Here is a 17651-nt window from a genome sequence, read left to right on the forward strand (position 1 = left end):
CTCCATGTCTGTTAGCAGTTAAATGTATCTCTATGGTTTCAGTGCTGTTACCACAAATATCCAACTGGTTGATGAAACATAAACATAAAAAAAAGGTATCTATTGTATGAGGTGAACTGAAGATCGCCAAATTCCTTAACTTGTGCTCTCAATCACTTACCATATGTGGCAGCTGGATATTAGCTAGACTATGAATTAAAGACTGGCTTAAATTGGCCAATTCATGAAGAAGAGACTCATTTTGTTGTTCAATTACTTTGTTCTCCTCTTCTATCGTCTTCAGGTTGCTCTCCATTGTGGTAATCTAAAATGGACAAATTTGTGTACAATGTAATATAAGGCAAACTTGTACAAAGCATGCACTCTTTGAAGGGAGAGAGAACAGACATAGCAGGGAAAGGAGAAAAGGTCTATTCATTCATATTTTAAAAGGTTTTGCTTGAGTCTGCAGTTCTTATCGTCACTAAGCCCTTCTTATTCCCACTGTATGTTGTATAACTTCAACAGCTTGTCTTTTCAATACTGGTAATAGTGAGTGAATGAACTTGGATTTGATTCCACTCCTTTAGAGCTTTTCTTGTATAGTTGAAAGGCATTAAGGACCTTAGTTCTGCAAGTTCACCCATGCAGTTAAACTCCTGGAAGCCAATCTTAGGGGCATTCTGCAGTAAGTCATGCTCTTCTTGTATTTTCAGCTACACATATATCCTGTTAATTAAGCATGCACAGCTCCTTGCTGCCAACGCTTAGCTCTTTGTAAGTATAATATGATTTTGTGCAAACTCACGGGGCTGCTTTTGAAAGCTGAACTGCATGTTATTGCAATGTATGTACAAAGTCAGACAGTTTTTCCAATACATACAGTGAGTTGTAAAATGGAAGAAACGGAAGAATATTTGCACATATTCTGTGGCATTGCTTCATGTACAAGTAAAAACAACTGAGACTGTGCTCTGTCTGTGTTTCCAGGTGACCAGACACGTTAGCTCTGACCTTGCATGGTGCCCTGCTTGAGCTAAAAGCATTGCTGAGAGAAAGAGCTTGTGGAGAGCATTGTGCTAATGGAGTCATAAGGATTTCAGATGAGCACTGGCTTATGTCCAGCTCATCAAGAGCACATGCAGAGCTCACTCACAGCTGTCTGTACTTTCCTCTGTAGCCCTGTCCTTACTTTCCACATGGGGTGATAACTGTTAACATCTATTACAGAGTGTACAGTGTGCTCTGTGTGTGTGTAGGTTAAAATATGCATTGCCAAGAAAAAAGCAGCCAGTGAAGTGGAAAAAACGCTAAAGAACACAAGGCTTTGAATTCTCAAAATGAGGTTTATCCATTTCTATACTGGTCTAGAGTATGGAAAGAATTGATACAATTAAAATGCTGATGGGAAGGTCAGAGGTTTGTGCAGTAGTAACAGGCAGAAGGGTAAAGGTTCTTAAGCTCACATCAACTTGACCTTGGATAAGGAAATGTTTGGAAATTGGTGGCACAGTCAGGTAGTTAGAGGTATCATATTTTATTTTTGACCTAAACTTCTGCTTATGGAAATACAGCCCATTAGTTGATAGAAGTAATTTAGAAAAGTGATGTGTCTACATCATAACAGTCTCTAAGTATCTCTTGCTTTGAGTACAGGTGCATATTGCAGTAAATCCAAGTTGCCAGTATTGTAGGGACTTGGTTTTGTCAAATGTAATTGATTCTGAGCTAATTTCCACAAAATATATTAGGAAGGAAAAATACTTTCTTCATCTTTGAACCTGGACACCTGATCTCACCTCTCTTATTTTGCTTTCAGCTTGTTTATATTGAAGAGAAATGCTGTATCCAAATGCAAAACATCTTTCATAGGTCCTTCTTAGTCAAGTCATTCTCCAATATCTATCATATTTTTTAATATATATTACAGACCAGGATGAGGAGTCTGATGCTAATGAAGGCTCAGTTCAGTATGGCATACTGCAGTCACCTCACACTAACTTCAGCAGGACCTGACATTCTACAGATTTTCTATCTAGCTGAGCATTGCAACTTGAATAATCTTTTTTGGTTTTTTTCAGGAGATGCTGAGTATTTGCAAATACAGTGGCAGATGATCAGCATATCTCACCACTTCACTTAGTATTCATCTGTAAGTTCATCTGTTTTAAATTTAATTATTGTATTTGTTCACTTAAAGACCGAAATTTTCCTCCCCACATTTCACGCTAAAACTAAGAAATGTTTACTTGTCTGTATTCTGACAATAGGATAATCTGTTTCTTGCATGAAACACACAATTATTTGAAGATTTGTTCTTCCCCTCTCCCCTTTATGCGTTTCTGCTCCTCTCATGTTTCCATGTTAAATCTGAACAAATTTACTAGAAGATCTTAGGATAAAAATACTTTCTTCAAAGTCTTAAGTAAAAAGGCAGCCGAGTAAAGGTGAGTCTTATAACTGCTCCAACTAACAAAAACTTCTGAATTTTCACTTTATTAAATAGAAAAATTCTACATGGAATAATTTCCTGTTCCTGTCACATGAAAAACTTTCACTGGCACTTACAATCATATGGGTTGCAAATCTGTACCAAACAACACTGTTGCTACTTCTGGTGTTCACACAACTTCCACTACTCTCCCATTGCATAATCCCCATCTGTCCAGTTTTACTGAAATCTGAGTTGCACAATGATTTTCTAAAGGTTTATCAGCAAACATTTTGTTATGTCCAATATAATTTCACTTCTGCTAATAAAGGGGACTGTTGACTTTGATCCTCTTAATAGTTTGATAGCAACTATGATGTAACTCTCTATGTATTGTAAATGTAAATTGCTAATCTTCAGGAGAGTATATGAATTCAAAACTAAGGCCTCTACATTTTTTTTGTGAAGTTTACATCAGTTGGGATTCTCTGCAAGGCCTTAGTATCTAGCTGGGTAAGAACAGTTAAGTATTAGACCAGATTATCCAGAGATTGTGAAATTTCTAGTATGGGAAGTAAAGAATAGGTTAGACAAGCATCTGTCAGGTTTAGCTTAGGAAGATCTTAGAAAGTAAAGATGACTGGTAGACAAAATAATGTTTTCATGGTCTCTTGTAGCTCTACTTTTTAAAATCCCATTAATAATTTAAATCAACCCTTTTCTAAATCTGCTGCACTGAAGTGTGAAAAATATCCTTTTAATTTATTGGTAAAATCACCAGCTGAGCCTTCTCTTACCAAGAACACTCAGTGGTCCCACAAGTGCCTAATCTAACTCCTAAGAATATGCAATGGCACTAGTCTGAAGTATGAAATCTGGAACTGAGACCACTAAAGTATGGCTTTTGTACTTATTTTAGATCAAAGCTTGATATGAAATTCCTAGATAAATCTCTGAAACTCAATACATGTTTATGCCTGTGATAGTTTTATGGCTTTATTTTTCAATCCATCTGGCCAAATATAAAATTAAAAGTGCAGTAAATTACTGAAACTGGAGCATTTACCTAATGTATATGTAACAGCCAAACTGCTTCACATTTTTTAAAAACTCAGACATATCAGTCCGTATGTGAATAGCATCTACAGTGTATTAAGCAGAAGAAAACATAAGGCAAATGGAAGCTGCCAGATTCAAAAGTTATGACCAAATTTCTCAAGAGTAAATATATGTAATTTTCCTGCCATTGATTATCCTTCTTGCTTTATGTTCTTGCAGATTTTGTCCTCATTACCCAACAGTTATATTTGATCACATCAGGAAACTGTGTAAACCTTAAATCAAATCCTATGAAAGCTGAATATTGACAGCGGAACTCTGAATGCAGGCATAAAGCAGAAGTGAGATTTCAGTATCAATCTGATTAAGGTTTAGAAATCAAACAAAACCAAAGGTGAAGAAGCAGATCCTGCCTTACATTTATGACTATACAAGAGGAGAAGGAGAATGGACATGGTACCCATCCCCACAAGCTGCAGACAAAGAAATAACAAGGAATGATTTACTCTGTTTCCATTGAGATCAACTGAGTGACTACGATCATGGGACTAAAGACTTGACAAATGTTGACTGTGGTGAATTTCACTCTTGGTGTGTGTGCTCGAATCATGTGAACAGACAAGCACCAGAATCTATGCTGGACACTTAAAAATTCTAGAGGAATTAAACTGATTTTCTTCTTTTGCTTTTTCTATACAGTTTTAGGACTAATGAATAATGGGATTTTAGTTAATAGTCAAATGTTAGGTTTTCTGCTTTTTTTCCCCCAACAAATTTATATGGAATGAAAAAAGAATTGAGCTGGATTTCTAGAACCGCTACTGCTGCCAAGGACTGCATTTAGTGTATCACATGATGAAGTGGAACAGGTACTCAATTCTCTGTCTAAATTTCCTCTGTAAGGCATGGCAAAAGCCATGTTGTTCATCTGGGCTCCTTCACCTTGTAACTTATGTTAATGACCATGTTGTCACACTATATTTTAACTACTATTAGAAAGGCATAGCCTTATCAAGGGGAAATGCCAAGCTGACCATGACAGGTCATGTTTTGCCATTATTTTAAAGAATGTATTTTGCTGAGTTCTTTTTGGGTTTTTTTTACTGTTCGTAACTGATCTGAAAATTGCATAATGAACACTGTCTTCAGATTTTATAAATAGCAAATCATGCATAGATATCCTAATATATAAGGAAACAATAAATTTCCTATATTTTTTTAATCAGTCATGTAGGAAAAGCAGCTTGAATTTAGGGCTTCATAAAACTGTTACCTGAGTTCTGAGTTTAATCATATCAGCTTCCATCTGGGAGTTGGATTCATTTAGTTCTTTGATTTCTTCATCTAACTGTTTAATTTCTTCATCATTTTCTATACCTGTGTGACATAAAAATAAAAGGGTTGTTAAAATAATTAACGTTTAAATCAGACTTCAGTGAATTAATTATTTCCATATTTGAAAATCAATTTATTTCAAGTAAAAAAAGGAATCATTCTTCAAACTTTTATTCTGCAGTTAAAAAGAAGTATTTTCAACTACTTTTCCTTTTAAAATTGCAGTAATTCTCCAGTGAAAATGCTGAAAATACCCGGAGGATCAAAAGAACCTTTAACTTTATACACACTCCTTTAACTTTATATTATAAAAAATGTACCTGCAGAAACAAATTTCACTCCACTATCATAGGTAATTTATTTAAAGAGTGTGTCCACTTACAGATCTTCTGAAGGAAAGTAAAAAAATCTTAACATGGTAATCTCTTCATATTACAGTATTATCAAGAGAACCTGTAACTAATTCAGATTTTTTTTCTCAACAAAGAGAAATTTTGTTGATGTACAGGGATATATTGTGATCCTGCAGTTGTTTTTAATGTTTGATGATGGCTCAGAATGGTTCACGAAGGGTTCAGAAGGGTGTTATTAAATAACAACATATATACAGTAATTTTCTCACATTTTCTGAAATAAATTTTAAAACCAATAGAACTTTAAAGGTAACGGCATTTTTAAGAATTCAGACAGGAATAAACTGTAACAGTTTATTTATCTTTATAATTAATATAACAAAGCATAAAATAATCCTGGAATGAGACAGACAGATCTTTTTTCGAGTCAAAGTGTGAACACCTAAAGCCAGAGAAACTGGAGAGTTCCCACTCTCTTTCTGCTGGTGTGGATCTTTCATACCTTTCCCCACAGCTCCTGACTCTGAAATAGAATTATAAAATGGCTTGGGATGGAAGGGACCTTGAAGATTATCTATTTTTGACCCCTCATGGGCTGGGACATCTTCCAGACCAGCGAAGACTAGACCAGGTTTTTCAGGGCCCCATCCAGCCTGGCCTGAAACACTTCCAGGGATGAGGCATCCGCAGCTCCTCTAAACAACCTGTTCCCGTGTCTCACCTCTCTCACAGTAAGGAGCATTTTCCTAATGCCCAGTCTAAACCTACTCTCTTGCAGTTTGAAGCCTGTCGTGTCACTACATGCCCTTGTAAAAAGTCCCTGTCCATCTTTGTTGAAGGATCCCTTCAGGTACTGGAAAGCTGCAACTGGGTCACCTCAAGTTGGTGTCATCTGCAAATTTGCTGAGGGTGCACCCGATCCCTTTGTCTGTGTCATTAATGCAGATATTAAATCACACTGGTCCCAGTACAGGCCCCTAAGGGACAACACTTGTCACTGATGTCCATTGGGACTCTAGGCCATTGACCACTACCCCCTGGATGTGACAATCCAACCAATTCCTTATTCATCTAACACTGCACCCATCGAATCCATCTGCATCCAATTCAGAGAGAAAGATGTCATAGGAGACCATGGCTGTGGCTTTATAGAAGTCCAGGTAAGTGACATCTATAGCTCTTCTCCTGTCCATTGATGTAGTCACCCCATCACAGAAGTCCACTGGGTTGCTCAGGCAGGCCACGTGTCCAAGTAGCCAAAATATCCATGTATTACTCCTTAAAGCATTCTTCCTGGGCATGGCAGATACTTATAGTTTTCAATACTACCCAGGTTGTAGAGAAAATAACATCCAGATCTTTCACTCCCTGGTTACAAACTCTTGAACAGCCACTGCTTTCTCCAGCTGTGCTGGCCATGTGGGCTGAGGTGCCTCCTGCACTGCATTCAAATGCTCTGTGGCTCTAAATGCAGTTAACACCAACAGTTAAGAAGGCATGCACTCTCACAGACTAAGCGACTACATAGTTTTCCAAGAAAATTCAGGACTTGGGCACCTCCCAGACAAGTTTTTATCATATTACTTACTTGAACTGAAATACCTACATTTTGCTTTTACTGCACTTCAACTTCCAGGGTACTATCCTGACTTTCATCCAAGGTCCCTTCATCATCTTCCCTGCAACTCAAGGTTCCCAGGAAGAATTGCAGTTTACTGGAGCTGAAATGGCAAAAAGCCATCTCCATCTGCCAGAGGTTACAGAGCCACAGGTCCAAATGAATTCAAGGAAACTCAGGAGGAATTGACATTCTGGAAATAAACCCCCTTTCTCTTCTGAATCCTGCAACAGTATAAGACTAACTATCACCCTTTGATGAATTAAATGTGAACCAGCAAATTATAATGGTATACTCTACTTTGAAATATTTTAGAGTTTTAGATTTATATAGACATAACTCAATCTGACTGCTCTACTCCTGGCTCAGGTTTCCAGAGCATAAGACCTGGTTTCACTTCTACTGACAGCGAATTCACAATTTATATAGAGTGGATTTATACATGTAGGAAAAAAAGGCAATAGAGTAACAGTAATTTTAGTTTACAGAGAACTAGTATTTAAGAACTTAATGATTAAAACTTTACCATTACTGGCCCGCTGCTTTATTGTTAGCATTTGTTCTCCAGACAGTTTTGCTTTCTTCATTGCTGAAGTAGCTCTGGGGCATCCTGATAAACTGTGAACAGTAAGGAGACTGTTAATTTTGACAGGTCATTGAAAAGAAATCTGTAATCCAAACCTGTAATAAAAACAGTATCAGAGACATAGTTTATCTTCACTGCCTAGCATTGAAAGAGTGCACTAGTCTGAAAAAAGGACTTACCAGTAGTGATTTCATTGTTTTGTTTTTCTTCCAAAATCTTTTTGCATAGACAGCTAATATAGAAGTCAGATATACAGTTCAATTTTCTTAAGACAAAATACTTTTAATAAAACGTTTTATTTTAAAAGCAGTTATTGTCTAAATACTCCCACTTGAATTTACGTGTCCCTGCTCTGAACTTCCACTCTTTTTTAATTCAAATGTTCAAACATGGAACTGAATGCTAAGAGGAGAGGACATGAGCTACCTCTCACATCCACATGACTAGTCTTACAAACTGCTTTTCTTTGTGAATATCATCTAGTGAGCCAGCTACAGTTCCCTTTTTAAATTTTTTTCTGAAAATGGCAGTAACTTATGTGTTGGCTTTTTGTTGGAGCCCAAGGAAAGTAATTCCAATAGAAATGACCTTGTTTTAATGGGGAATATATGTGTCTTATAATACATATTTGTTACATTTATGGATGTACATTTAGTTATCGCTTCTCTCTCACATTGCCAAAATATTAAGCTTTTTGATTACATTGTACAAAACAGTTTGATAGCCAACACAGTCTCAGCAGTCTTTATTGTAAAAATTAAAATACAGATCAGACAGTACTCAGTATTTAACAAGTAATGGTACACCAAACTACCCCCTTTTTCCAAAATCACATCTTTTATGTAGTTGCACTATCGCAGATAAGAGAAAATACATATTCAATCTAATTTAATGATGAAAAACCAAAATCTTATTCTGAGGAAGCTTCAGCTTTAGTGAAGGCAATTTGGAAGCTTGCTAAACAATTTCCTCTTGCCTCAACATTTCAGTTTTCATAGCCATGCAAGCTGAGTAACGTTATGTACTTTTCATTGCATTAGAGGCACATTTACATTTCCTCTCTAGATCCGAAGGAAGAATTTTTCACAATTTCTAATTGTGCAAATCAGATTCAAGTCTAATACACAAATAATCACTCTGTAATATGGAGGAAAGTGGTGTCTTTGATTAAAAGTATTCCTTTACGTAAAGGTGCAACTTCCTTCTAAATAAAGTCCTCAAATTTAGGTATAGTGTTTGATTATTGAAAACATTTATTTGAAAAGCCTGGACTACTATTATCAAGTGCAGTCATACAAAAAAAGATTGCTCTTAGGAAAAGATATTAAAAATTATTTTCTCAGCAAAACAATCTGTGTTCAGCATTTTATACAGCTTCGTGACTAAGAAGATGTAAAATAAAATAATACTAGTAGTATCAAGAAATGACATGACCTAGGTAGCTTTTGGCTGTAGCCTAGTTGGTAGGATGCCAAACTACTACTCCAAGGCTTGCTAGGGACTCAGTGTGTGACTGTAAACAACTGTCTTCTTGAAGTGTCAAGGGAAGCCTTGAAGACAATTAAGGAGGAGAGAATTTGGTGTTTTGGGAAAAAATGTTGGCACAGAGAAAGAAATTGGATAACAGTATATGCAAAGTTTCTGCATCATTTAACTGACTTCATTTTTGTAACCTTTCAGTTGGTTTAAGGAATTTTCTCATATTTTGTCCTCGCTCTTTTTCAGAAGAAGTTAGCATTACTGGGCATAAAAACAACTGCATTAGATTACTCTCATCTTGTTCTGTAGCCTTTTCCTCTCTAAAAGTCGTGACTGATGACAACCCCTCAAAATAAAATCAGCCCTCAAACAGCTTATAGGTACAGCATTCAAACAGACCAACAAGAAACCTGGATCCTAGAAGAGCAAATCTGAGAGCAGAGTAAAATAATGAAACAAATCAAATTTGTTCTGAAGTGTTAGAAATCTACTGTTTGATTCATTGTGCCTAAATCCAAATTTTTGTGACAAGGACCAATCTTATTCCCAGGCCATGATTCTACACTCCAAGTTTTCAGTACTGCCTAAACCTGTAGATACCTTCTCAGCTAGTCTGGAAGGTTATCTCTCCACTGGAGTGCCCAGGGTGCTCCAATGTGCACGCTCACCTTGAGGCCCCAGGTACAAGGTTCCATATGTGCAATACTAAGTTTTCCTATTTCACAAAACAGAGTGGTCACATTCCAGCTGCCAAACAGCAACTGTCTGTGGCCCATCACCACTGGAGAGAGACGTATGGCCAGGGTAGGAAAGTATGGAGCACCTATAGCTTGGCTGCAGTTCAGGGTCCCTTCTGCCTAAACTGAACCACAAGGATCTGGGTGCTGTGCTCCATCCTTGCTGCTGGAACTGTTGGAGAGTCCTTCTGCATGAATTATCTACCTTCTTCTGGAGGCACCCAGATGAATCATGAGTTAGAGAAGGGAAAGGCAAAGGGCTGCCTATTTTTTGGGCATACTAGTGAAGATGCAGAAGGCTTTCACATTCTGTAGCCAGATCAGTTTTGTTCTAACCCATAGCTGATCTAATAAAATATGTAGAGACAAAGGAGGACTGTGACCAAAATGGGTTTTTTCCAATACATCTGCATGCCTAATCCACAAGCTGCCTCTTTTTGCTTTCCCAATCCTTACTTGCACAGCTCTAACTTGTGTATCACACTATGACCACCTTTAGCTTGTTACACATCTGTCCTTAGAAGAGGCCATGAAGGAACAGATAGTCCTAAATTTTCCAGTGGCTTTATGCAATTTAAGAAAGCCTTCAAAACTCCCAAAGGTATCCTGCTCACCACAGAGGAAGATGCCAAAGCCAGACCATGCCATTGCCTTTCCTCTGCAGATCTTTTCTGGCAAATCTGTCTCTTCATTAATTAGATATTGTATTGTAAGCAGATGAGCTCACTTTCCTGAGCCAGGCACTTTCAGTTTCAGTGAAGCAGATTCCAAGTTAGTAACCTAAATTAAGAGTATTGACTTCTACTACAGTTTGTTTAACTTGTCTAAATTGTTCAGAAATAAGTTAGTCAAAGATAGCAATGTGCACCCTTTTTGCTTTGCTCTGTTCTTAATTAAGTTACCTAAAACTGTTTTACGTAATTAAAAAGTAAATTAGGACTTTTAGAATAAGCTTCTGCTCTGCAAGGACATTCTACCCTTTATCTTATTGACTATGTTTACTTCTACTGAAGGCAGCTGCTCTTTGAATTGAGAACAGACAAAAGAACTCAGGATATATAGGAAGACAAGATGAAAAACAAGATGAAGGCAGTGTTGCACCAGAAGTGGGCTGTTGTACAAAGGCTGAACCCAACAGAGGTGTAAAGTTAACCAAAAAGCTTGAATTGAGATCCTAGTGAGAATGAGTTGCTTGAGATTTCTAGAAGACTGAAGGGTAGAAGGAGACAGAAGGACAGAAGGAGACAGGAGTAGATATGATTTGATTTTTTTTCTTGTGACTGGCAAACAAAGCAAATCAAGTGAACGCTATTTCAGTGCTTTAGGTGTTATGCAATACATGCTTTAAATATCTCAAAAAATGAAAAAAGACTATGAGAAATATTTAGATAGTAGTTTTGTTAAGGATAATACTTCTCCTTGCATTAAGTATGCTATGAAGCTGTATCAGGGGAGGTTGAGGTTGGATATTAGGAAAAGGTTCTTCACCTAGAGGGTGGTTGGGCAATTGAACAGGCTCCCCAGAGAAGTGATCACAGCCTGATGGAGTTCACGGAGTTCAAGAAGTGTTTGGACAATACTCTCAGGCACCTGGTATGATTCTTGGGTCTGGACTTCGATGACCCTTGTGGGTCCTTTCCAACTCAGGATATTCTATTATTAAGTTTGAAGCATTTACAGTTGATGTTTGTCATAGGTTTTCAAACTTTACACTGAATTTTACACAACTCTGCAGGTTATTCATTCCACCAAAGAATTAGTAAAATTAATCACAGTTACCTCACTTGCTCCTGCCATTATTCTCATACACACAAGAAATTATAAGAACATATAAACACAGCTGAATATTCTTTCCATAATAAAAATGAGTTAGGCTTTCTAACAACATTGCTGGGGTACTGCTGTAATAAATTCAGTATAAATGTACCAAAGCATGAATTATCTCTGTCAGACTCTGGATACCACAGGGCTTGAAGCCACAGCATTTTGGTGGGGCTGTGAGAAGCACCAGCAACCAACTCTGGACTCCCTCTGAGTTTCTGATTCGCCGAGAGCTGTGGGTCTCTGCTGTATCAACAACCAGATGACCCTCAACACCTTATTTTGTAGAGATCCAACATCTTGGCTCTTGATAAATTTCTACTGTTGGGCTTAACCTCTAATTTGAGAAAGAAAAGTACTGTCTGTCTGGTGCATCATCCTAGAAAGACACCCTCTGCCATAAACACCCTCTGCAAATACTATAAAGATTGTATGGTGATTGTATCTATTAGAGTTGAACATAAGGTGAAGAATGAATTTTCTTTCTGGTTTAGCACTGTGGTTATCTTACTGCAACCAGTGTCTCGCCATATATTCAGAGGATTTGGAAATAGGGTGAAATTTGCTGAAAAATAAAATGAAAATTAGTGGGTAAAAAAAGTTTTAAAGGAGTTTTTAGGTAGTGTTCAGTGCACATTTATCAAGAAATTTAGATTAAATAACTGTGGGCTAAAATCCTGAATTGTTTCAAGAATGTAATTGCACTGTCTTCAGGGATGCAAACAAGAGACGCCACCAGAGTGAAGGATCATTGATCAAGCGGAGCAATTGTCTGGGTGACTGACTTTAGTTATCTGGGTTCCAGCTGGGTGTTAAATACGTTTTTTTCCTCAGTAGACAGATGCAGTTTAGTCCCTCTTGAAGCTGGAGCATTTGCACTTGGCTTTTCAACTGAAGAAAACAATTTCCAAACAGAGAAGTAGTTATATGGGAAAGGAGGAAATAAAGGTCAAATAAACCACAACTTTTATATTTGGTATGTCAAGTGTTGAAGTTTACAAATAAAGAAATAACAGAGTGTAAAGAAACCAGAGCCTCAACCTGAGGACAGGTTGCATCCTGAGGACAAATTTCATGAAACCTGCAAGATGTTTACAGATTCACTACCACAAGGATTTTTCCAAAAAGAAAATGAAACACTTCTCTTGTTTATTAAAAATAGCATTGTCTATAGACTAGAGGAAGGAACAAGTCACTTTCAAGGGACCTCTTTTAACTAGAGATATATTCAAAACAAGCCCCAGATGTAAATCCTTTTGAAATTCAGGGAAATACAGATCACAGTGAAAATGACTGTTTTATTTTGTTAATGGCTGAAACCTTACTTTTACGACTAAACTCCTCAACTATTTGCTAATGTTTGAAGTTCAAGTTAAGAGATCAAACTCAGTGATCAAAGTAGCTCATTCCTTAGTTTAATATTAAATCCATGAACCACTCATTTTTTCCTACATTGAAGGGTATCAGCTTTAGTGACTTCCTTATTCCCATGAGTAAATTCTACTACACACCTTAAAGGATGAAAAAGTCTATGCACAACTCCAGCAGAGATAAAAGAAACCCTCCCTAAACCAGCACTCATTTTTATTTACATTCAAGGATGATTGGCTTTTCCCCAGGTTCTTACTGAGATGTGAAGCAAAGGGAATCCAGGAGAGAGGTTCTGCAAACAAGGTAGTTTTGTTTTCATGGAGATTGCTGTGACTCACAGAGGAATCTTCTCCCCACACAACCCCAGCTGCCTTTGTGTGGTGTGGGGTGTCGGAAAAAAATCATCTCTTCAGCTCAGTTTCAGAATTCTTCATTGGAAAAGAATGAATTTTATTAATGTGGCCCTTCATGGATCTTGTTTCCCAGATAAAGCTTTTTGTTTGGTTGGGTGGTTGGGATTTTTTGAGGGTTTTTTGTTTTGTTTTGGGATTTTTTGGGTGCGTTTACAACTCACACCTGAATGCTTGCTGTGAAAAACTTCAATTTTAAATCAGGAGGGAAATCTAAAAATACTAAAAGCTTGATGTAATGTGAAAAATGACAGTTCCTAATTAAAGTTGTTTTCCAAAGGTGCTGAGGAAAGTAGCTGAGATTCTATTCTGTTTAAATAAATCTTTGTTTCAGAAGTAAGAAAAATCAAACCACTATCCAAATGGACATAAAAAACTTATAGCCATGATGATTAAAACAAAATGCAAGCTTTTCAAAATTATTTTAATAATATCTCATCATTGTTTCAGAAATATGTTCTGGAAAGAACTATATTCTTTTTTTTTTTTGCCGGGGGGGAGGGTTGAGTTAGCATTAAAATCTGGTCAGTCAGAGGTACCAAATGGATATCAAGGGAGAGTGAATGGCCACCCAGAAGAAGACAAGGTATTTGAGGTTTTTCACTGGACATTTAAAAGGTAAGGTAGTGTTATAGTTTAATTATGCCTATCCCCCATAACAAAAGAACAAAGCAGGTATCAGGTAAGAAAAAACAAAAATAGGAGTTATGCAGAAATGTTAACATGGCAAAGCTGAGAGAAAAGGCCTTAAGAGTAGACTCAATCTGAAAGAAATCCCCCTGGGGCATAAATATACACCAGAAAAGGGATTAATGAATCTTGAAATGCTGGAACTGTAAGAGCACTGCCAAAATTGCCCTTCAGCTGAGCACAGTAGTCCCTTGGCAAATTTGCATCATATTTAGTTAACAGAGGCTGCTCAGTCAGCAAAGAGGCTTTGTGGGTGGGCTTCTCACATGTGTTAATGAGCTTTGACCTGTATCATCCCTGAAGAGGGAAAGAGGTTTGGCTCCTGCCCGATGTGTAACAACTGTTAAAAAAATCTCTCATTTATTCTTTGGGGAGTGAGTACCCTCTGCAGCACATTACACGACTTACAGGTGGCTCCAGCACTAAGCCATGCACAGCTGAATGCCCCAGGAGCTGGGGGTGGCTTCCGTAAAGCTTATCAGCATCTCTCCTGTCAGGGGACTGCCCACAACAGGACAGATGTCCTGAACACCAGGGGATTTACTGGGCTGTTGAATAGGAAGAAAGGTTGAGACTTCCCTGTGTATAAATAGCCAAGGTGTATGTTTAGCTACACACCTCTGATTAGGTGGCTGAAAAATTCATGTGATCTATTTAGTGACCAAGTGACTCGCTTTGGCACTTAAAATGAAGCACAATTTCTCTGAACACTTTGTATAGACAGCAAGGAGAAAAATGTATTTCAAGAGGAAAATTAATCCCTCCTGAAACCTAAAAAGTCATTCTCTAGTCTCTCCTTTTTTATGAGCTATGTCTGGAATGAGGACAAGCAGACTTACAACTAGACAGCTTCTGCTAAGTGCCTGAAATCAAGGAGGTGTCACATTGCAAACACCTGTACAATTGCTGTCTTCTGTAATTTGTCAGGTCTGCTAAGCAAAATGATTTTTCTAGTATATATTCTGCAGTTTGCTTTTTCTAATATGGATTTCATATTATTTTCTCCGTGACTTTCCCAAGGTAAGTAAACCTCTTAAGTCTTTTTAGATTATCTTACTATCAAGAGCCTTCCAGTTTAACAAATGGTACATCTGATGAAAATGCTATTCCATTTCTTCTTCCAGCTTGTAATGAAAAATGCAGGCAGAACTACCTGCAAAGCCCTAACTCTTTCAACAACCAGGTTCTGCATTTAGTCACTTGTAACTTTTGCCAAATTTTAACTGATCTGTCTGAAATCTTCAGTGGTAACTGTCAGGCCAGGCTAGTTGGGTTTTTTTTGGTGTTTTTTTGGTTTTTTTTTTGTTTTTTTTCCCCAAATGTCATAGGAAAAATATTTCTATTTTTCAGAATATATTTCTATACCACTGTTTTGTCCATATACATTATTTTGTCCCTGCTGAGGAGAACAAAAAAAGTCCAAATAATTTTGTGAATAACTCTAACTGTCCGTGAATTGGAGCAAAAAACGACATTTCATGGAGTGTTGCTCTGAGTTTAGAGATGCATTCTGCTGTCTTCAGGAAAACAAAAGTAGATTGGGCAGAGCTATAAGCCTCTGACAGACTGTCCAGTGGACATGCTAAGTGGATGTGAGTTTGTATTTAGTGCCAGACCCTCCATGTACCTTTTGTGTATAAGTAGCCTTCCCTTCCACCAGTCCTGTTCAGGGCTGCAGGGCCTGGAGCAGAAGAATGCTTGCTGGAAGCAACACCTGAGACTGCCTGTCCTCCCCTGCCAGTGCACCAACTACTGCAAATGCTGGGGACTGAGAAGCTCAGAAGTAAGAAGCCTGAATAGGAGCCACAGGGACTGAGAAGAGGGCCAGAACACTACTGTAGGAGAGAATGAGGATGGGAAGAGGAAGGTGTCAAGAAGTGGTTTAGGAAGACCCTTCTCCTTTAAGGTCAACAAAAATTACTAAGTAAAAAATCCTTTGCACTGCAGGACCCACCATACAGATTTTAATTTTTTTCTTTATGTATATTAGTATTACATTTAGTTGCCATATTTCTTTCCTTGTCTTCTTGGAAATGTCAACACACTATCATGCCTGTCATCTTTTAATTATGCCATCATTGGTATGTTTATCATTGTCAGTTGTAGCTATTGTTAAATGCAGTGAATTTGATTAGTTCTATACTCTTAATGATGTATGATGTTCTCCTGCTCAATTGCAATGTACAGCTTGTAGGAAAACTAAGAGATGGGAAACAGCAAAATAAATCAGTGGCAGGAAGGGGACAGGCAGATTAAGACCAAATGAACAAACACCCTAAACAACTTAAAAAGCCTACCAAATAAAAAGTAAAACAGTGAGAACTAAGTGAATTAATTTTGACACAAATGTGGCACTCTGTCAACTTACTGTAGCAACAAATAAAAGCACAAGAGTTAACCTGACAAGAGACCTGGCTAGAAATAGATGCAATCAAATTCTTCAATGTGTTGCATATTCAAAGCTTCTTACAAATCTGCAGTTTGACATCATTTATGTTTCATAAATAGAAAAAAAAAAGATTTTTCTCTGCAAAGTTTTTACCACTTTCAGTGTACAGCATAGGAACACCTTTCAAAAGACATTGCTGGACACAAACTCCTGACAAATAGGGCATTTTAGAAGCTTAGGGCACCTAGAGAATTCAGCTGGCAATTTGGATCCTTTGTGTTTTAAAGGGTGCTTGCAAGTGGCTTAACTGCAAGCTTCTGGGTCTGCTCAAAACCAGAAGAGAAGTGGACCAGAGATGGAAAAGTGGGAAAATATCCACTGGGAATGACAAAGCTGTAGCTAGGGGATGCAGAGATGCAGCTGGAACAGCAAAAGCTCAGCTCAAAATTAAACTGGCTATAGAAATGTCAAACACTCCAAGAAATGGTTGTTTAGGTACATAAAGAGTGAGTGGAAACAAAAGGAAAATATTGGCACACTATTATATGGGAGAGGTGAACCAGTCACCAGCAATGCAGAAAAGGCAGCAGTTCTTGACACTTCCTTCACATCTGTCTTTACCAACACTGTTGGGGCCCAGGCCTTGAGAGCAAAACTCCACGTTGATGCAAACATAGACTGACCATCACTGATGGAAGAGTTGCAACTGAACTGTTACAGGAGCTTGGCACTACAAATCAATGGGCCTGACACTGCCCACCTGAGGGTGTGAGGAGTGCTGGCTGATGTGGTTGCAATCCTCTTCATAATCTTTGAGAAATTGTGGAGATCAGGGGATAGCTCAGAAAACTGGAGGAGAGATAGTGGCAACTCCACCTACAAGAGGGGCTTAAAGGAAGATCTACAATCTCTTTAGCCTTATTTCAGTCTCTGGAAAAGTTATGGAATAAATCCTCCTGGGGGCTATCATAAGTGAGATGAAGCATATGATTGGGAAAACCCAGCACAGATTCACCAAGGGCCAGCTGTGCTTGACAAACCTGCAAAAGCAAATTTGATTTTTGCAACAAAGTAATCTGCTTGGTTGATTTGGGGAGGAGGGATGACAAGTGGACATTCTCTACCTGGATTTCTGCAAGGCTTTTGATATGGTTTCCCATGGCCTCCTCCTAGAGAAAAGTGTAATGGTCTGGACAAGTGGTCTATGTAGTGGGTGGGAAACTGCCTGAGAGGCTGTACACAGGGTGGTGGTAAACAGCTCCTTTTCAAACTGGCAACCTGGCACAACCTGTCTCCCAGGGATCCATACTGGGCCCAACCCTATTTACAATCTTTGTAAGTGATCTGGACAACAGGATCAAGTGTATCCTCATGAAGTTTGACAATGATACCA

The 17651-nt window shown here is 38.0% G+C and overlaps 1 protein-coding gene across 12 annotated transcripts in view; it reads right to left on the reverse strand.

The window, feature by feature from the left end:
* The window catches only part of MYT1L (myelin transcription factor 1 like), a 300153-nt gene that overhangs the window by 2951 nt on the left and 279551 nt on the right, over window positions 1-17651 (reverse strand). For 8 of the 12 annotated variants that reach the window (XM_039715661.1, XM_039715667.1, XM_039715668.1 and 5 more), the window contains 3 exons: window positions 7302-7393; window positions 4737-4846; window positions 161-304 (listed from right to left, as the gene is read on the reverse strand). In XM_039715661.1, the coding sequence (XP_039571595.1) occupies window positions 161-304; window positions 4737-4846; window positions 7302-7393 (346 nt within the window). The remainder of the gene's footprint in view (window positions 1-160; window positions 305-4736; window positions 4847-7301; window positions 7394-17651) is intronic. The other 4 variants (XM_039715669.1, XM_039715671.1, XM_039715665.1 and 1 more) reach the window with 1 other exon arrangement.

This window comes from Passer montanus, unplaced genomic scaffold, assembly GCF_014805655.1.
Source record: "Passer montanus isolate IOZ18808 unplaced genomic scaffold, ASM1480565v1 scaffold34, whole genome shotgun sequence".
NCBI lineage: Eukaryota > Metazoa > Chordata > Aves > Passeriformes > Passeridae > Passer > Passer montanus.